General features: G+C 34.9%; 1 protein-coding gene across 1 annotated transcript; it reads right to left on the bottom strand.

Annotated features, from left to right (window-relative positions):
• Positions 1-3,163: 3,163 nt before the first annotated feature.
• LOC141664385 (putative receptor-like protein kinase At1g11050) lies at positions 3,164-6,084 on the bottom strand. The gene has a single exon (XM_074470323.1). The coding sequence runs from the start codon at positions 5,693-5,695 to the stop codon at positions 3,713-3,715; it is 1,983 nt and encodes a 660-aa protein (XP_074326424.1). The 5' UTR covers positions 5,696-6,084; the 3' UTR covers positions 3,164-3,712.
• Positions 6,085-23,039: the final 16,955 nt, after the last annotated feature.

The raw sequence follows: 23,039 nt of genomic DNA, 5'->3' as shown, positions 1-23,039 counted from the left end.
AATTAACTAAAGAAATCCATAAATAAATCTGTTAGAACCCCACGATAACGATTAACCCATAACCGGACTCATCATCAACGTGGGTTCCGATAAAAATATGGTATAATAAACGTAGACTTTATACTTAAATAAATAATAAACCAAGTAAGAAATAAAAGTGAAGTTTCACGAATAAGAAAACTAGCATCCAAAGTTACAACTTAAAATAAAAAATCACAAGAATAAACTAGATCTTCTTCGTCTTGGTTGAATTGTGCTCTACGGTCTTCTTACACCTTCTCCTTAAGCTCTGGTACGTCTCCTTATGAAAAACGAGCATAAGTTATGTATATATAGCAGCCTATGCAGAGTAGAAGTCCAACGGATCAAAATTTCATAAGAAACAAGATTTTATTTCCCGACCTGGTGCTGCCTCGCACTGCTTCAGCGCGGGCGCGCTGACATTATGCCATCCTGGCGAGGCCGCGCGCTTCTTCTGCGCGCGCGCGCCGTGTCTCTGTAGAAATTTTCTGACTTCTTCTTTTCTTGCTGAATTGAGTTGGTATTTTCACGAGATTTTATTCTAGATACAATCCTAAAACCAAATTAGCATCAAAACCATCCTAATGTACCTGTATTCCTGATAAATGCCTGAAATACAAAAACACTACAAAAACACGTTAAAAACACTAACAACTCGAGTACAAAATATCAATTCAAAGCTTTGTGGAGCGTTATAAAGTGTCATAAATGCCACTCAATAAAGAAATTAGTAGAGAAAGGATTATAAATACCCAAATAGCAGAAGAGAGGTAAGAACATGCGCAAAAAAACCTAATAAATGATTATACACATGGTTCACCGATTTAAAATTTATTATAATAAAATTTTCTAGTTTACAATTTTGTTTTACTTAAATCACATGAATATTTTATTTTAAACAAGTAATATGATTTATTAATTTAAAAATAGATATTTTAACATCTGAGTAAATGTACCGCAAAGTCTAATATGAGCTATGGCGTGAAGTCTCAACAGAGCTATGCACGTATTCTCAAAATGAACTATATCGATTATTCATCGTATAGCAAAGTCACAAAGTTATATCGTAAAGTCTCATACAGTAAACTCCAATAAAACTATATGAGAAGTTTAGACTCTAAAACTCAAATAGTGAAGCCTCTTGTACTTATATTCAAGTATTCGTATAGCCGAGAGAAAGGTTAGTGAGAGAGTAGTAGAGAGAGAGATAGAGAGAGGGAGAGAACAGAATCGAGAGAGCTTTGTTGTGTGCGTGAGTTTTTTTCCGGCGTATGAGGCACCACCGATGCGGTGGTGGCGATGGTGAGGCTACGGTGATAGCCGAGAGAGACAGAGGAAGGGAGGGAGGGAGAGAAAGAAAGAGAGAGTTGGGGTGCAGTGGGGGGGTGAGTCGCTGCCGACGATTTTCCGGCCGGTGACCATCATGACCGAGAGGTTGTGATGGTGATGACGGGATGATGTAGTAAAAAGGAAAGTAAAGGAAATTAAAATGAATTTTATGTTTGATTCATTCGTGCCTTTATTAAAGGTTTTATTTGTGCTTTTAATGGGTTCATTAGTGACTTGATTGAAGGTTTTATTTGTAATTTTTATGGGTGGTCTTTTGGTGGCAAAATATTTGGCCTTTTAGAGGAAATTGTGTGTCAAATTGTTTTGACTTATTTGTGTCTAACTAAATATTTTCTTTGGTGAGATTTTATGTATTTCATTTCCTTTTTGAATAATTTATCGAATCTGATTTTAATATATTTTTTTCTTTTAATTTACTTGTTTTATTTTCAGAATGCTGAAAAGAGTTTTAATGGCTACTTCTCTTATCAAAGATTTAAAGCATAATTAATTATTCAGGGACCACGAATCCGAAGAATTTTTCAGAATGTAATAGATGGTTGTAAGAGATTTAATGGAGGTTCTCTTATCATATTTAAAGCTCAATTATCAATCAAGATCTCGGATTACAAGATAATTTTGATTATATGCGAGATTGTCCACGCAACAATCATACACTAATTTACTTAGTTTTGTATAAAATATATTTTTAATGGGTACTGTTTTTCCTCTTCTAAGTTTTTCCCATAGGGTTTTACTCTTGTGGGGTTTTAAGGAGACTTTTTTTTGTGGGTAATCTGATCGGACATTTGGACGATATTGTCTAAGTTTTGGGAGCACTTGTCTGCTTTTCAGTTAGATGATATACTCTGATGAATAAATGAAATTTTGTCCATGCGATTCGTATCTTGATATTTATCAATGGAAGTATATATATATATATATATATATATATATATATATTTCTGGAAAAAAAGTATTCATATAGCAAACTACCGACTGTAACGTGTAATTTATTTGACCACAAGTAAAACTGTTATATTGAGAAGTCACATTATGTGGTAAAGTGCTTTATTTCGCATAGTCAAGTAGCTAAGTTTAGAATTCACGATATTTGGACTTAGGCAAAATCAAACGGTAGCAACATACAATATTTTGGAATTCGAAGATCCAAAGATCAAGAACCTGTGTTTCTGTGATTTGTTTCATATTGCAGAGTGTACATGAAAATGATATAAAGAAGTTTGCAGAGATACGCAGAAGAACATGAATTAAGAATGAACGTGACATTGCATTTGATATATGGAACGGACATTATAAAAAGCATTTTGAAATGGTGTAGACATTATAGGTCAAGTTTGTTATTTACTAGTTTAGGTTTCATTTGTAACCAAGTAGATTTTGCACCGCCAACATAATGTATTATCCACCTCTTGATTCTGTGTACTTAAATTATAATTTCTTGTATCACTCTCAAGAAAACAACGGCAGAGAATTTAACTTTAGAATTTACAGTTTGTAGCAACTCTTTTGTACTAATACAAATAAGCGTATTGAAGGTTATATTATGTGTTCTTTATATTTCCGCACAAACAGTTTTACACAACACACAATTAGGCTACACCAATATAATTTTCAAGAAAAAGAATCAAGATATATACACAATACATTCAACCTCCACTTCGCATTTTAACGATAACATGACAAAAATTGACAGGAAGATGCTGTTTTAAAGTTAAGGGGATGAAGTGTCATTAAAAAAGTATGAGTACTTAAACGTCTTTTTGCAAAATATGGAGTTTCTGCCTCTCGATACAGTTTTATCAGAGATCACTATATTGAATCAGAATTGCAGAATTTGATCCATGCATCAGCCTCTCAAACCAGATATTTTGATGGCCAATCAATACATATTGAATCACAAACAATAAGAAGCGTACACAAGTTTTAGTATATACAACATTCCCTGCAACTTCTACAGAATACAAACTGCCAGTCCAAAGCTACAAAAGATCATCCATGTACTCTATTATAAATCTCTAACATGACCGAGCAATTCTAAGTTCTTGACACTAGTGATTGAAGAAAGCTTTTCTCCTTGAATTCTTATAATCCACCCCCAAGCCTTATACATAGACTATGGCCAGGGTTTGATTACATTTACCAAGCCAATGTGATCCATTCTTGTACTGCCAGATTTTTCAGGAACAAACAGAAATCAGGCAGCTAAATGTAGATTAGTATCCTTTGACACTTTGTCAATCTTCAATGTGCCGAGCACCTTTCAAGTTATCAAAGTGTATATGAATGATCGCATGTGCAGATTTTTAAACCGTTCTTGATCTTTTACATTCTCGCTTAACTATCTGAGCATGTCTCCTGAAAGTAGTTGCAGACCACTCAGTGCTGGAGACATACTAAAATTATTGGCGTCCTTATAAGCTGAAGGATGCGCAAGAGACATTGGCCTATCCGGAATTGTAGGAACCTCGATATCTCCCTCTAACATCTTCAGTGCATCAGATATAGTGGGCCTTAAAGCCACCATTACATGAGCACACAGTATTCCAACCAGAATAAATCTTTCCATTATCCCTTTCGGATTTAAAGTATCTGAATCTCCATCACCTAACAAAGTAGCATCCAGAGCTTGTTCAAGCTTTCCTGCTTTAACAAGTGACCAAGCCCAGTCTGTGATTAGAAATGCACGGGGAGATCCTGATGCAGACAAATCAAGAGCTTTTCTACCACACATAATCTCCAGTACAACGACTCCAAAGCTGTAGACGTCACTCTTCTCCGTCAATTGCCCGTACAAGGCATATTCGGGGGCTAAGTATCCATGCGTTCCTGCCACTCTTGTAGTGAGATGAGACTGCCCTTCCCTATTTTGTTTTGCTAATCCAAAATCTGCAACTCTAGCTCTCATATGTTCGTCAAGAAGTATATTTGTTGCTTTTATGTCTCTATGAAATATTGCAGGCTTCACACCGTAATGAAGATAAACTAACCCCTTAGCCACATCCAAAATTATGCTTTTCCTTTGAGGCCATGTCAGTGGCTGTTTAAGAAATCCACTTTTACTCGTAGAAGCAGGAAACAAATGATCATCAAGATTTCCATTAGGCATGTAATCATAAACAAGATACCTATCCTCATCCCCCATTTCAATATCTTCGTTTTTATCTTTATCATCACCGGTAATACAACACCCTCTTAGTGGCACAAGATTTCTATGCTTTAAATTACTAATAATCTCAACTTCATTACAGAACTCAGCATTTCCCTGAAAATCTGATTCTATAATCTTCTTGACCGCAACCACACTTCCATCATATAATGTCCCTTTATAAACAAGTCCAAATCCACCTCTCCCAATAAAATTCTTTTCCGAAAAATTATCAGTAGCTATCTCAAGTTCATGAAACTTGTACCATATTGAACCAGTATTAGGCCTCATTCGCGATCTAGATTCCATTTCCCCTGACCCTCCCCAACGAGATGTTTTACCTATATCCCTTCTCCTCTTTCTCTCAAACCAAAAGTACAATCCTACTAACAATGACATTACTAAAATTGCAACCAACCCACCAGTTAGTCCAAAAACAAGAGCAGACTTGCTCTTTCCTTTCGAACCATCTGTAGCCTTAAGCCCAAATATGCAAGAAACAGACCCTTCACTTTCAGGCCCCAACTGATTAACTATACCAGCAGCATACAAAATTGTAAAGTAAAAACAATCAGTGGAATGAGATGAATTACCATCAATCCCAATCAAATCTGCCTGAACTCTTAACCCGGCCGCCACGCAAGCTCCACAAGCAGATAGATCAGTAAGGTCTGGCCTGCAAGAAGAATCAACAGGAGTTGATGAACCAAGTTTGTCTAACCAATCATGAGTGGACTGAATTTCAGCACAAATATTTGGGGTGGTTACAAACTGAAAAGGATCAAAGCAACCAAGAGCAAGGCTAGGTGATAAAGATAAAGAATTGAGATTTGATTGAAAATCAGCTAAACAAGAAACTGAAGTTGGTATATTGGGTAGCTGAAAAAGAGAAGTGTTTTTGAGGTACTTTGACAATCCAATACCAAAAAGACTTAGTAAAGTTTGACAACACTGACTATTATTATGATTTTTCTGGAAATCATTGCAATCAGAACTAGGCCACTGCACTTTTGTGACATAACCAAAATCAATAGGACATGTGTTTGACGAGTTTGTTGATGGTGAAGAAGATGGGCTGGCTGAAACTGGAGCAATACATACAAATATTGACAAAGATTGTAGTAAAGAGAAAATCAAGAAACCAGTTTTCATGTTCTTGAACTTCAGAATGAACATATAAAATTTAGTGAACACTGCAACTTTCTTGATTTCTGGTCCAAAATCTTTACTGGGGATTTTCAACTTCACAAGAAAGTCATAAAATTCAGTAAAGATTGCAACTTTCTTGATCCTTGATCCAAAAACTTTACTGGGTATTTTCAACTTGACAAGAAAGACATGAAATTTAGTAAAGATTGCAACTTTCTTGATATGGAATCTTTTGAGAATCTGAGAGAAATGAGAAAAGGGTTTGAGGTTTGTGCAATAATGAAATGATTAGAAGAAGAGTCAAAGTTAAAATCGTGTCTTATGATTCTGGCGGCTGAGATTAGTGTTGAAATGTGAGGTAGATGATATGGTCAGGTAAAGTGAATGTAGGATTTTTCATGAGTTTGAAAATTCCAAATTGTCAGCTACTCTTGGACTTATTTTCATATGCATCCAACAACTGGTGTGCTGTAAAGAGGTCACGGTAGTTAATCTATTGTGTTATTTTATAGTATATGGATTAACGATACACCATGCAACCATGTTGATCCCTCCTGCTACTAGGGGTGACCACTTGTGTGGGTTCGAATCGCCCGTCCGGGACCGGCTTGACCTAAAACCCGGATTTATTCGGCCCGGTTTGGTCCGATTCAAAACCGTACAAATCGGTTAACGTCACAATCCTGCTACGAGTTGATTAACAAGAAACCGGGACGGAGCCCGTACGGATCGCACAGGAACCCGCAGCCTGCGAGTAACCATACAGCCCGCAAACCCCCAAATCTCACTACTCCATCTCTACAAAGCAATGAGATGAATATCTAACCAAACTTGGCATATCAACACAAAGTAACATTGAGTTTTCAAGTAATTCATATATTGAACAAGAATGAGATAAAACATTCTTTTCTTTTTCATTATACACGTTTTTTTCTTGATTTTTTTTCTAACTACCATATTTATATCATATAATTATAAATAAAAATTAATTTAATTTACAAACTACACCTCATTCAAGAAAGCTTAGTCTGCATAAGGGTTATAAATTTAAATTTATAAATTTAAACTAATAAAATTTATATGAGGTATCGTTCTCTTTCAACTAAAATAATTAAAATAATAAAATTATTTAACCAAATAAGACAGGCATAATGGTTATAAAATTATAAATTAAGATGGACACTACTCGGAGTCCAGGCCAACAGTAGTCTACTCCTGCCTGTCACTTGACTGCACTGCACTAAAAATATAATAATAGTTATAAATTATTATATCAAACTATCAAAATAATGGACAGAGAGATTGGGAGTGCACGTATGGAAGCCCGCGGGTTAACCGCACGAGCCCGCACGAACCGTGTGCTGTTATTCGTCTATACCGATTACGATTTCAGTTTTTACGATTCAAACCCGACCCGAGCCCGGTTCATTCATTCACAGGCCGGTTCAGTGTAATTATTTCTAATGCCCAACCCGTGTGCGGTCCGGCCCGGCACGCACGAACCGCACAAGTGGCCAGGTCTACTGCTACCCACATATAATATCATTATCATACATTCATACTCTGAAGTTTATATATTCCTAGTGTAGGATGGTATGGAATAAATAACTCAAGTGTTTAAAGAGTTATTAATTTTTTTGTGTTTTTTTTTAAAAAAAATAGAAAATTTACTTGATTTTAAGGTTTGTAAAAAGAAAAGACAAACTTATACGTGCATAAAAGTAATATTGGATGTAGATAATTGTATACAGAAGATTAACCGAGAACATTTGTTAGAAATATATATCTTTTATTTGGATGCAAAAAATATTTATATTTGGGATAAAATTATGAAAATTCCTCACGTTTATAAAACTAGAAATTATGTTAATACCGTATTCGGTGACTAACTAGTATTTTGTATACACGCATCTAGAAGAATGCATTATGCATGTGATTAAGAATATAGTACGAATTAATGCTGAAATATTCTGTAAATTTAAGTTGACTGTATTTTATATTATATAATTGTGAAGGAGATTGTGGCAGGTGAACTTTTATGCTGTTTTTTCAATTATTTTCTTCCACTTATTAAATTGGATTTGTTGCTTTTGTATTAGAGCTGGGGCCACTCCGTATTTTTCTTTTGTCTCTGTTTCTTTTGGTTAGTAGTTAATTTATTGAAGTGCGGTCACGTTAGTCCCCTGCCAAGTGCCAATGCTAAAACATAGGAGTATCCCATTGCAAGCATTAAAAAATTACATTTCATTATAAATTATTTAACAATAAAACTAGATTTTAAGTTGTTTAATTAGCTTTTCTTAAAGAGAAATTATCAAAAAAATTAATTTTTTAAAAAAAATTGCGATTTTACTTTCTTCTGGTTTTTTTTGCAAAAATATAAAATCAACCATATATGCAACTAGTTAAATAAAGTTATTTTGGTTGCATTTGAAATTCTATTTAGTTGCAGAAACTCGTCAAAGGTTGCATACAACAGTTGATTCCAGTTGTCAAAAACCGTATTTTTACAAAACAAATCGAAAATTAGTATTTTTGCAAATTAAAAAGTGTTTTTGCACAATATTTTTGCAAAAATATTTTTAGACTTGGCTATTTTTCAAAAAAACCCTTTCTTAAATTCATTGTTTCATTATAATAATTTTGAGAGTATAAACCCACATTTAGCATAAAAAGATATTATAAATATACACGATGATTTATATATATCAAATTGCTCTGTATAAAATATACTCCCTCCGTCCCAAAATGTTATTCCCGTTTTAACTTTTTATGTTGTTTATGGTAAACGATTGACTACTAATTTACGTCTAATCTATAATATCAAACATAACCATGAGTGATTTTGTTAGATTCGTATTTATGAGTACTTTAATACAATGAAATTTTGTATTTAATACTAATATACTAATACAAAATAAAAAATATTAACAATTAAAAGTGTGCATTGACAAATGTATCTCCCACAAATAGTAAATGTTTTTAGGGACGGAGGGAGTACATAGCAATGCAAATTGCTCGACACCAAATATACTTGATGCACAGAAATCCAGGTTCGGTAAAGTGGCCAGTCTGATCGGCCTAGGCGGAGGACTTTCGAGATGCTCCATATGGCTAGTCTGATCGGCCTAGGCGGATGACTTGGCTACAGTCAAGTTTTTCGAAAAATCTGGGCTTCGGCCTGATCAGGATAAATACCTATTTCGATTACATAATGAATTTAACTTTTATTATTATTATATATAAAATAAAAAATATGATACATAATTAATTATTATTATTGTGGATACAAATCTGAGGTGTATTTATTACATATAATTAATATTAGGATTTGAGAGTTTCGGCCTTTAATAGCTACGCTTGTATTTTGTGGCTTGAATATGCCCTCACAAGATGCCTACGTACATTGGTGTATTCCAAGGATGAAACCAATATGTAGTTTTTAGTGATGCCCTCGGAGCTATAGCAGCAAGAGCTCACCAAGGACGTAGTGAGTTATTCGTCCTTCTTCGAGAATAAAATCTAAAACGTCGCTTGTGGCTTGTAGAGCCTTCTCGGGCGTTGTGACGCTTGTAGTTGTGCTCCAAAACGTAGTATCGTGGTGGTGCCGTATGGAGCTCTTGTCCAAAACGTGATTCTGGTTTGTGGGGTGAGACCCTTTATATAGGCGTTAGGAGCCTGTGTTTTAGGATTAGGAGACTTGGTGGACAAGTCTCCATGTTTGATTGGACTTAGAAATTTAAAAAAGAAGGGATTTGCTTCCTTATAAGATTGTGTTGTTTGGGACTACTCTTTTAAGAGTTTGAGTCTGATTCTGACTTATTTTCTCAGCTGTAATTTTGGCTGATTTATGACCTACGAATTTAATAATATGTTAGAAGAAATTGATGATATCAGTATATAAACTATCAGAGTTTATTATCAGTATTTGATATCAGGATTTACTGAAGGTGACGTCATCAGTACCTGTCTATCAGTATTTGATGATCAGTACTTATTCACATCAGTAGATATCAAAGAAAGAAAGGGATTGCAGAATTTAAGGCGGTGAAGGACTTTACTTACAGAAGAAATCATACATGGATATGTATTAGGATTCTTTATTGTAATAGAATATGATTCCTTATTAATTTTGTAACTGTGCACTATATAAGCACAAATTAGGTTTACACTATAGGTGTAACGAATTGTTATATCTTTCTGATAACCTAGCAGCTCTCAAGGATAATTGTTCATCCTGAGAGAGTACTTCTGTAACAGTTTTTATCTGATAAATATAAAAACTGTTGATTCTGTTAAGTTTTATCGAATTATTTGCATAAACTGTATTCGCCCTATTTACAGTTATATTACGAACCTAACAATTGGTATCAGAGTTTGTTGTTGATATACAACAGTTTATGATCTGAAAATCAATCTTTAGTGGCAGACAAAGACCACAACAGAATTCAACACCACCCCAGCCACACCACAGATTAACAATAATATGAGTAGGTATGAGGCTATCAAGGTTCTAATCCTAAAGATATATGAATATCCAATCTGGAAGGTTAAGATTGTAACACCCCCAAATCCGGGGTCGGGGATCCGGGTTGTCACGAGTTCCATTTCCCTTAATAACACCTAATTCTAAATAAACAATCATCTACTACGTACTGTGACCCCACAATATACATACACCAAGTTATAGTCTCAGAGATGAATATCCAAAAATAACACAAGTCATTTTATTCCACAATTATAAACCATTACACCTTAAAAGGGTTTCTGAATAAATTTACATATTCTTTGCCATTGTTACAATTCATAAGTATACATAAGTCTGGTACATCAAAAGTTGAAAGCCTAGCCTATTGGTAGTTCCTACCTCAGCTACAACGGCATCAACGCCTACAGAAAACTGCAGAATATTTCCTATCCGCTCACGAATTGGGAGCTTGGTCCTGTTCCTCTTGTCTATCTGTTGTTGTGTGATGAAAGAAGAAAGCAAGGGTGAGCAACAAGCCCACCGAAATAATATGTATAATAAGCAACAATATATGAGCATTCTCATAGTACTCATGAAAGTCTTGGTCAAGTAAAAATGAACCAAGTTTGTTATTTTAATGCGACGAAGTCGCAAAATATTCAGTATATATATATATATATATATATACTTTTCACAATCTTTGAAATCCTCTGACATGTATAAGATACACAGAGTTCCAGTTCATAACAGTATAAAATATCGTTGCAAGGTGATCTCATATATCTAAACTTGTCTCAACGTTTTTCTGAAAATCTTTGTCATGCATAAGATAATCATTTACTAGATATAAGTTGAAAAGAGAAGTTACAAGATACTCCAATATACTTATATCTTTTCCGAATACTACTTGAACTACCACTGTTCAAGTTATAATTAGTTTCAAAAGTTCATCACACAGATGAGACTACAAGATAAGACTTGAATAGATTCAATCTTTGAAATATTATTGAATGAAATGAAGTTACGAGATACTTCATTAAGTCCCGATATATATATCCATATATATCTCTCATACATTTCCTGAAAACCTCTGTCATGTAAAGTATGAACAGAGTTGCAATATCCAATGAATTTGGAAAGAAAAGAATTTTGGCATAAACCCGATATCTTGCTGATCAGGCATAGATACTAATAAGTAACCTTTTCTACTAGTAGATGGATGAATCCCCCACCGGTCATCACCCTGGCCTCATTAGGACCTTGTGCTGGACCGCCACCCGGCCTCTTACGCGTTGATGGGCTGCCACCCAGCCACTTACACTTTGATAGACCGTACCCCGGCCTATCGCTTATGCCGACTCAATTAGATGGACTTACTTCCCGAACGTTGGGTAAGTAATCAATTCATTTATCAAAACATCAACCTCCTTGCGAATATAAAATACACCACAGAGCCGGATACCTTAATTTAAAAGCGAGTATTTAAATCCCCTTCGAAAGGAATATCTTAAATTTGAAAACGAGTTTTGGGATCCGCTCTAACTTTTAAAATCATTTTGAAGACTCGAAAATATTTTTAAGAATGTTTGGAGTAATGCTGATTTAATGAAATAAATCAGTCCTGATATATTAGAAAATATCTGAATATTATTATTTAAATAATATTCCCACAAGGATAATCCTTATAAAAATAATTGAAGTAGAAGTTTGAAAACTTATACTTGAAATGAATAATAAATAACCAAATATATACTTATACGAAAGTACGATCTTTATTTGAATAATCGAAAATAAGTTTGATTATCGAAACATTATTCTTTAATAAAATAAAGAATATTATTTAGTAAAAGAAGCGGAGTCATAAGTCCTCGAATGAATATTCAAAATAATATTCATTTAATAAAATAATCGGAGTCATAAGTCCTCGAATGAATATTCAAAATAATATTCATTAAATAAAATAAAGTTATCGAATAAACCTTATTCGATTAATAGTTTTGAAAACTATATATATATATATATATATATATATATATATTATACTCGGGAACATCGACTCCCGGTTTAGAAAATGTTCACCTTTGGGTCCCCTATACTAAGGGTATACGTAACTACTGCTTATCTCTAGCATAGGTATTATGCAACTTATAAGCATTTGAATCAACAATTAGATATCAAGATTACGAAACAAACATGCATATATACCATATCAGCATACTCCAATATATCGCAAAATTTGCTAATAACAATCATGCACTTATCACAAGATAATGCATATACATATATCTACATCACAACAACAGTATAACGGGTAGAAAACTTGCCTGAGTGTTCCCGGTTAGACTTAAGCTTAGAGTGGGTCCGATAACCTATGAACAACAACATAAGTCGGAATTAAACCACGGTCGCTTAAGAAACTAGACTTTAACCAATTGAACCCTAACGTTTGCTTATGGTCACTTCTACGCTTAACAAATCACATAAGTCGTTCGAGTACCCTTGGCTCCACGATTTTTAATAAATTAACCATTAAGAATTTTAAGGCAATACTTTCGCGAGTACTCTACCAACTTCCTAATACACTTTACATAATTGTTTCATACTCCAATTAGTCATTTAAGGGCCTTAACCAAGGTTTCAAAGTAAGGCGAGGGGTAATGGTTCGTTCGCGAAACGCCGTTACTTAAAACGGTCGTTTCTCCTAAACCGTACATCAGATTCAAGCGAACCACATATCAAAACGAATCTCGTAACATGAACTATCGAATCAAGGCAATGGTCAAAACCTAAAAGTGAGTTCACGGGTCCTGATGTTAAGGACAAAAACAGTCTAAAGTAAATCGGGCATTACGACGGCTATGTTTACGCGATTACCAAATTTTATACTACTCCAAATCAATCCACAATCAACCCACAATCATTATTACAACCAACCTCCATCCATACACTACTACAACAGCCCCAACATCTCAAGATTTCCAATTTATACTACTTCTCAATCATGAACTAAAAGCTTATAATTAAGTTTATTAACCAATAATCAAGATTTACAACTCCAAAAACATTACAAAACCAACCAATCTCTAAATATTCAATAACCATGCTTCTCATGAACTATACTACTCATAACAAGCTCTTAACATTCAATAATAATGCTAGGTTAAGAGATTATACCTTCCTTGAGAGTAGGAGTAACTAATGAGCTTGAAACAACCTTGGAAAATCCTTACTAAAGCTTTATCTAAGCAAAAACACATGATCAAAATTTCAAGTTCTTGAAAAACACTATTCACTCTCTTCTTCCATGAATTATTGGAAGAGATTGTGAAGGAATTGGAAACTTAGATTCATAGGATATCTATATCTATGTATAAGGAACCTTGGATAATTACCTCATGAATTATTGGAAGAGATTGTGAAGGAATTGGAAGCTTAGATTCATAGGATATCTATATCTATATATAAGGAACCTTGGATAATTACCTCATGATTTAACAAAGCTTGGATCTTGGTTTTGGATTTTTTTTTCCTTAAAATGGAAGGAAGGCCGAGAGCTTGATGTTCTTGAAAGTGAAAGTCAACTTGTGTTTTGTGTTTTTGATTTGTTTTGGCTTGGTTGCTTTGTTTTTGTTGTTAATTAACCTTTTACCATGGTAAAATTTTTGTGGCTTATAATCAACCAACAATTCCTTCCCATTGTGTCATGCTTATGTCATCCTCTTATGTCATCTTCCCACACTTGTCTTCTTCTTGTTGGTGCGATGACATCATCATCACTAACCTCTTTGATTAATTCCTAATTACTTGGCTAATGATCGCTGATCTGTTATACGGTTCGCTTAACTTTCGTTTTCGTTTATCATTTGAGGGATCATACCCGGGATCTTATTACTTGGGTTCCCTTAACCTTTCTCAATACATTATATTCCTTTTATGATCCTCACTTATAATCCTTGAATTTAAATCCTTTTTATCTTGTTACCTCATACTCAATTCTTTCTGTATTTGGTAGATTTTTCGGGAAAAATTAAAGTGTTCGAATTTGGATTCTAACGATCTTTATATATACTTATATACCATATAGAGTACTAATAAGATCTCAGAATAACAATAAAAGAACCTATAGAAGGTGATGCATGAAAAGTTTTCTTATTCAGCATAATCAGCAAAATCACTATTCATAAGGGTTACAAAAAGTCCAAATTTTGGGGTTATTACAGTCTCCCCTCCTTAAAAGGATTCCGTCCTGGAATCAGATAGAAAAGAATAGGGATACTCTCTTAGCATTGCACTTTCTAACTATCCAGTAAATTTTCCCATATTGTGGTTCTATCATCAAACTCTGACTAGTTTGATAACCCTTCTCCTAAGCACTTGTTCCTTTTCAATCTATAACCTTTCCCGGTTTCTCCATATAGGTTACGTCTGGTTGCATGTCTATACGCTTATATGCCCCTATTTGTCTGGCATCCGGATTACACTTCCTTAACATCGATATGTGGAACACGTTATGAACATGCTACAGGTTCGGGGGTGGGGCTAGCTCATATGCTAACTTCCCAATACGTCTTAATATCTCCAAGGGTCCAACAATTCGTGGGCTTAGCTTTCCTTTCTTTCTGAACCTCATCCATCCTTTCCAAGGGATACCTTTAATATTACTAGGTCCCCTATTTCATACTCTTTGTCCTTTCGAGTCAAATCAGCATACCTCTTTTATCCATCCTGGGGTTGTTGTCATCCATCTTTTGATTAGATCCACTAAGTCTTTGGTCCATTGGACCACTTCGGGTCCGAGCATCTTGTGCTCTATAACTTCATACTAACATAAGGGAGATCGACATTGTCTTCCCTCAAGGATCTCATTAGGTGATATCTCGATAATGACATATGATCTAATGTCGTAAGAAAACTCAATCCGTGCTAAGTGACCATTCTAAATTCTTTTAAGTCTATTGCACAGACTCTCATCATAGCTTCTAGCACTATAGCTTTTACTTCACAATACTCCATCTTTTCTTGTTCGTAGTCATTACTATCTTCCGTACATAATACTACACTGGTTATACTTTTGCTCGTTAGCGTTCTATAACCTTTTAATAACCACGTCAACCTTAGTATCACGAACGTGTTAGATTTGGAATACCACCGCACTGATACTACTCCTTTCTAGCTGCTTCAACCTTACTTGGGTTCCCTTAACCTTTCTCAATACATTATATTCCTTTTATGATCCTCTCTTATAATCCTTGAATTTAAATCCTTTTTATCTTATTACCTCATACTCAATTCTTTCTGTATTTGGTGGATTTTTCGGGAAAAATCAAAGTGTTCGAATTTGGATTCTGACGATCTTTACATACACTTATATACCATATAGAGTACTAATAAGATCTCAGAATAAAAGAACCTCTACAAGGTGAGGTATGAAAAGTTTTCTTATTCAGCATAATCAGCAAAATCACTATTCATAAGGGTTACAAAAAGTCCAAAATTTTGGGGTTATTACAAAGATGGCCATGTGTTTGGAAGCTACAGATCCTAAATATCTAAAAAGGATTTATGATGGTCATTATAGGCCAATGAAGTTGGCAGTAGCAGTTGCTGGTCAAGAAGAAAAGATGGTTGATAAACCAAAGAAGGACTATACTGCTGAGGATCTATCATCAATCATGAAAGATGCATAAGTAAAACATATCTTGCATAGCAGTCTTGATAGTGTTATGTCCAATAGGGTTATTGGATGTAAAACATCAAAGGAAATTTGGGATGCCTTAGAAGCAAAATGTCAAGGTACTTTTAATATCAAGAAAAACAGGAGAACAATACTTATTCAGGAATATGAGCACTTTGACTCAAGAGACAATGAGTCCTTAAATGAGATCTATGATAGATTTCTAAAGCTGTTGAATGACTTATCTCTTGTCAACAAGGAATATGACTTAGAGGACTTAAACTTGAAGTTTCTACTTGCACTCCCTGAAAAGCGGGACTTTAATGTCACATCAATAAGGGATAATTATGAACTTGAAGAATTATCTCTAGATGAGATCTATGGCATGTTGAAGACTAATGAACTGGAGATGGAGTAAAGAAGCAAGAGAAAAGGATCAAAGTCTAGACCAGTTGTACTTAAAGTTAAAGAGAAGCCAAAAAAGAAAGCTAGGAGAAAAGGTCATTCCAAAGGAAAAGCTATGATTGCAAAGTCTGATACTGAGTCATCAAACTATGATGATGATTCAAACACTGATAGTGAATCGGATACTGATAGTTATCATGACAACAATGAAGATATTGAATAAATGGCTGCTCTATTGGTTAAAAGCTTCAAAAAGATGGTCTACAAGAACTTCAAGAAAGGGAAAAGGTTTTCAAGAAAGGGTTCCAGTTCCTTAAACTCTGATAAGAGGAATGACAGAAGAAATACTGATTGGAAGGAATCAAAGACTGAAAAATTTGACAATTCAAATGAAAGGTGCTATAACTGTGATGGGATTGGACACTTTACAACTGACTGCAGAAAACCAAAGACTGAGAAGAAATATGCCTTGATCACAAAGAAGAAAAACTGGGATGATTCATCAGATTCAGATGATGGTGTTAAGTATGCCCTCATGGAAAATGCTGAAACTGAGGATGACACTTCTGACTTAAAGGTACCTCAAACCGCACTTGCTTTTGATATTGATGATATTTATGAATTAAGATTTTTTCTGAAATCTCTGCATGTTAGTTATAGAGATCAAACTTTAGAGAATAATAGAATCAAGAGTGAAAACTCTGAGTTAAAGAAAAGAAATGATCACCTAGAAATTGAATTACTTTCTATACTAGAAATTTAAAAAGAAAGAGATAATGTTATTTATGGTAAAGAAATACTGTTAGAAAAAGCATGCTTATCTTGAAAAGGAGTTAGCTAAAGAAATAGAGGTTATTAAACTGTGGACTAACTCAGGAAATTTTAGAAAATGGCTGTTGGGGATCAGGATTAGGATATACAAATAGATCTAATTATGATAAGAAGAATGGAAAAGAAACTGAGAATGTTAAACCAACAAATACTGATCATAAGGTAATACTGAACAAAGTTCAGCTGAAGCCCATTAACTTTAATTCAAGTGCTGATGCTGTTAAGTCAATTCATGATGTACGTTCAACCTCAGCACCTAAAGCAAACTTAAATACTGATAAGAGTGAACAAGTTCACACAAGATCAGTAAATATTGGTTCAATGACCCAAAATCAGCTTAAGCAAAAACTGAAGGAATTACACATGAAAGACCAAGAGAAAAAGCCTAGGAAAAACTTGAATGGTAAAATGGGTGTTAATGAAAATGATACTTATAAAACTATTCCCAATGCACCTAGAAAGACATGCTTGAATTTTGGTAGTACTAATCATCTTGCTAATTCTTGCAGGAAAAATAAAGAGATAAATATTGTTTCTCCCAAATCAGAGTTTAGGAATAGAACAGGTAAATATAAACCACAGAATCCTTGTTTTCATTGTGGTAGCGTGTGGCACTCTATTTATACATGTAAAGAGTATCACAGTTTATATTATAATTATTATGAACTGAAACCCTCTTTAAATAAAGCAAAAACTATTTCTCGATGTGTAAATACTGATAGTAGAATGTTAACATAAACTCTGATATGAAGTCTTCCGCTGCATATGTTAACAAACTTAAAAAAGCCAAAGGATCCAAGCAAGTATGGATCCTTAAAAACACTAATTGATTTAAAAATTAATTGCAGGGTAACAGGAGAAATTCTCTAGTCTTGGATTGTGGATGCTCAGGACACATGACTGATTATAAGTCTCTGCTATCAGAGTTTAAGGAGAAGGCTGGCCCAAGTGTTTCTTATGGAGATGGAAACTTAGAAAAAATCTTGGGATGTGGCAAAACCAAACTTGGTAATGTCATCATTGAAGATGTAGCTCTGGTTGCAGGACTCAAGTATAATTTGATCAGTGTGAGTCAAAACTGTGACAGAGGTTACCATGTGAATTTTTATGAGGAACATTGTGAAATTGTCAGTAAGTCTGATGGCAAGATTGCAATGACTGGTGTAAGACATGGTAACTTATATGAAGCCATGGTCTCTACAAATACTAATGGATCAGAAGTTTTTCTACTTAGTAGAGCATCTATGGAGGACAACTAGAATTGGCATAAAAGACTTTCTCATCTCAAATTCAACAACATCAATGAACTTGTGAGTAAAGATATTGTAAGAGGATTGCACAATACAATATTTACTCCTTATGACTTATGTGACTCATGCCAGAAAGCCAAGAAAAGGAAAACATCTTTCAAGAGTAAAATTGAATCCTCTATTCTTGAACCATATCATCTACTTCATATTGATCTCTGTGATCCGGTCAATGTAATGTCAATTTCCAAGAAGAAGTATGCACTTGTAATTGTTGATGAATATACAAGATACACATGGGTGTATTTTTTGCACACCAAGGATGAAAATCCATCCATTCTTCTTGATCATGTGAGAGAATTGGAAAAAGGATCAACATACAAAGTGAAGATCATTAGAAGTGATAATAGAACTGAATTCAAGAACAATGCTATTGAAGAGTTCTGCAAATATAAGGGGATAAAATAAGAATTTTCTGCCCCTGGAACTCCACAACAAAATGGAGTTGTTGAAAGAAAGAATGGAACTCTCATAGAAGCTGCAAGAACCATGCTAGAGGAAGCAAGATTGCCTACCTACTTCTTGGTTGAGGCTGTGCAAATTGCTTGCTTCACACAAAATGCAACATTGATCAGCAAGCATAGAAAAACACCATTCGATATGGTGAAAGGAAAGAAGCCAAATTTGAAGTACTTTCACATTTTTGGTTGCAAGTGTTTTATTCTCAAAACTCATCCAGAATAAAATTGATCAAAAACTTGATGAAGGCATTTTGGTTGGCTATTTATTGTCAACAAAAGCTTTCAGAGTGTATAATTTGAGAACAAAGTTAGTCATGGAATCTAGGATGACAAGAAAAATCAAAGGTCTAGAAGATGCAGATGACCATGTTGAGTTGAGATTTGAAAATGAAGTACCATATGCTGAACAATTATGTTAGGAGATGTTAGGTCACAAACACTGTAGAGGGGGTGAATACAGTGTAAAGTACAATCAAATCAAACTCTAATAACTCAAGTAACAGAAAACAAACTTTATTGAAACAATAAACTCTGTTACAGTATGGAACTGTTACCTCTCAGTGATGAACAAATATCACGAGAGCTGCTAGGGTTATATGAATAATCTTCTCGAATATGATAACACTTATAGTGTAAACCCTATGTATGTGTTTATATACTACACAGTTACAAAATAATCGCTAATTGATATGGAATATAATTCTGCTTTCTAAAATATATCAATCAGATATCTTTTCTTCCAAGTATTCTATTCTTCATAAAATTCCTTCTTCATGCATATCTCTTCTTATGTTTATCTCGATCTTCTTTCCTTTAATCAGCTACTGTCCTTATCTGAACGTCCTTCAGCACTTAAGTTCTGATATCCATCTTCTGATGATTATCTCCTGATAATATAAATATTGGTATCCTTAAGTCCTGACCTCCAGTAAGTACTGATTTATCCTATTTAAGTAAGATCTGTAAACTAAATATAAATCATATTAGCCATGACATTATCAAATATATCTAACAATCTCCCCCAACTTGTAAATTAGCATAATATACAAGTTCAATAAATATTTGATGATGTCAAAAACATTAAGTACAAATGCATGAGAATTAGACTAGATAACTATAACTTACAGTCCTTAAAGCTTTACCAATATTTAACTTCTGATAACAGCTTCAGTCTGTACAAATATCAGAATTTAATCAGTTGTAGATCTTGACTTGGCTTCATCTTCTGATCTCTCTGATGTCAGGAGTTGTTCTGAGATAGTTCTTCAACAAACATCTCTCAGCATATCTAAGTTCATCAATCATCCTCCTTTTAGCATCTTTAAGCTCTACGGTATCTTCACCAATTTGAAAAATTGCAGCCCTGAGATCATTAATCTTAGCTTTTCTTATATCCTGATCCAGTCTGATCAAATATGCCTTATCAGACTCAAGATTGAATTCCACAGCCCTGTAACCCAGAAAGGTAGTTACAATCTTAGCAGTGTTGGGCTTCATTTCAACTATTTCACCCTTGTGATCTCTGTACTTTGGAACATATGTGTTTTCAGACTTAACAGAATAAAGCCTTTTCTGTCTCTGAATCTGATCCTTCAAATAGTTTGCAGCACTTCCTGTCAATCTGTCATCCACTTGAAGTAAGAATAGTACATGCTCCAATTCTTCAAAATACTTCAATGGAATGGCATTTTGCCTTATATGATAAACCCTACCATCTATCATGAAGTACAACAAGATGTGTTCTTTCAAGTAGGTATGGTAGACCATTTGTACAGATTCCAGTTGATTCCATCTCTCAGGAGTTGCTCCAATACCTGGTTCACTCAAGGAAGTTGGATCATTGGTAGTGTTCTGTATTCTTCTTTCATCAGCACTTCCCAATCGAGTTTTATCTCTTGCTTCCTTTCCAGTAACTACTCTTGCTTCAAAACCACTTGCAGCAGTCTTCAAAGGTTGAGTCTGTTTTGCTTTAGTAAATCATGGTAGGAGTTTCTTTGATCTATCTTCTGATATCAAGTTAACTTGAGCTGTGTCAGAGGTTACTTGCTTCTTCAAAATATCAGAGTTTACAGTCTCTTGACTCTGAACAACTTGAGCCATGTCAGAGGTTGTTTTAAGAACTTTTCTTGAAGTCAGAGCAAGATCATCCTTTTCATCAGTGATTTCTTCATTCTCAGGAGGTACATAAACCTTGATAGGTTCACCAACCTTTTCTTTACCCTTGGATCTTGGATCTATCTGCGATTGTGATTTAGCCAATGTTGCTTCAGTATTTGTCCTTTCTTTTATCACTATGCCTTTGAGTTTTGGAAGTGTCTTTTCACCAGAAGCTTCAGATTTAGATGTGACTTTCTCTGATTTAAGTCTGGCTTCTTCTTCCATTACACTCTCCAAGTCCATTCCTGGATTTTCCTGAAAAAATAACTGTCTTGACATCTCTTCATCAAGATCTAAAAGTTCATCAGAACTTATCCTTTTACCAGTAGCAGAACTAATTCTTTTCCCAGTATCAGAACTTGTCCTGTGACTTGTGATTTCAGCTTTTCTTGATGAGAAACCTCTACCTTGACTATGACCTCTACCCATTCCAGAGTTTCCTCGATCATCCCTTTCATCATCCTTCCCTTTCAGTGTCTTATCAGTTTGGCATTTGGACTTAATTACTTTCTCCCCCTTTTTGGCATCAGCAGGTAATAGAAGAGAGACAAGCAATTCCACTGAGGCTTGGATTTCATTAAGTTGAGATTGCTGAGAAGCTTGATTTTTCATAATATCATCAATCTGAGCTTGTTGAGTCTCTTGAGTCTTCTCAATATAAGCAATCCTGTCAAAGGTAGGTTGGAAGAACTTTTTCTTATCAATCTTTTGAATTTGTTCCTGTTTGATGAATTTTTCCTGAATCTTGTGTAGCTCTGCATGAGTAGTAGAATGAAGACCTTGTAGATGTTTAGTACTCAATGTAGTGACTCTAAGCTGTGTTTTGAAAACATCAGTATTTAACATCTCATCAGCTTTTGTCAATTGCTCAGCCAGATTCTTTACAGATGGAACACAAGTAATTGAGTTCCATTCCTTAGTCCACTCCTGTCCTGCAGGAGTTTCACTCCAAGGCACTGGTGGTTCTCTTATAACAAACTTCTTAACAAGTTCAGATTTAAGAACAGTTTGTTGAGGGGCATGTCCTGAAGGACCTGCTTCATCAGCATCTGCATTTGGAGCAACATCACCAGTATCTCTAGCATTTGCAGCATCAGAACTTATAGAATCAGTATCTTCTGATAAAACAATAGTATGAGTAGCAATGGAGGCTTCAGCATCCTCTAATTGCTGATCAGGTTCCAAGTTCTGATCAACAGCCATATCCTGATGCTCACCTATATTCTGATCATCAGCATCTAGATGCAGAGAAGGTGTAGTAGATAATTCAGGAGTTTGAGCAGCATCAGGAACATGTGTTGTTGATGGATTAGTTGCTGTTGGAGCTTCTAAGCAAATTACTTCAGGCACAACCAAGGTCTGGATATCTATATTAGCACTTGTGCCTGTATTAACAGGAGATGTAGTCTTAGGAGACACAGATGATGTGTTGGCATTTTCAGTAACAGCTTCCTGAGTTAGAGTTGATGGAGAAACAGTGGCTTTAGCAGATTCTGGTTCTTGTGAGATCAGAGATTCCTGAACTCCTTCCTTAGCTACTGCTTCCTCATCATCTGAAATTGGCCTTTTTGCCCTCTGTTTCTTGTATCTCTTTGAAGATATGGATTCCTTGGGAGTTTCAGCAACAGTCATTCTTCTAAGCCTTTTGAGAAGCTTAGATCCCCCAATTCCAGAATCCTTATGAGAAGTCACTTTCTCAGCTTCTTTGACAATAGGTTCTGATGTAGAAACCTATTCCTCACTGTCTGACTCATCTCTCAAAGCAATCCTCCTTCTCTTTTGAGGTGTTTGAGGAACAATCTTTGTCCTCTTAGGCTTGGAAGATGAAGTCTTCACAGTAGGTTCTGAGCATGAAGATTAAACTTTCTGTGAAGTGGTGAGATATGATTTGATATATTGCCTGAGGGTTGGTTGAGTAGTATGGGTGGTATGTTCTGATGGTTGTTGTGGTGTTTGGGAAGTGGTTGTTGGTTGAACATCAGGATAAACAGATCTATAGGATTCAGGATCAGCATTTACTAAGATCTGTTTTACAGACTGAGGAATCTGTAAAGGTCTAACCACTTGT

This window comes from Apium graveolens, chromosome 6 (genome assembly GCF_009905375.1).
Source record: "Apium graveolens cultivar Ventura chromosome 6, ASM990537v1, whole genome shotgun sequence".
NCBI classification, from domain to species: Eukaryota; Viridiplantae; Streptophyta; class Magnoliopsida; order Apiales; family Apiaceae; genus Apium; species Apium graveolens.
This window is presented reverse-complemented; position numbering and strand designations above follow the sequence as displayed.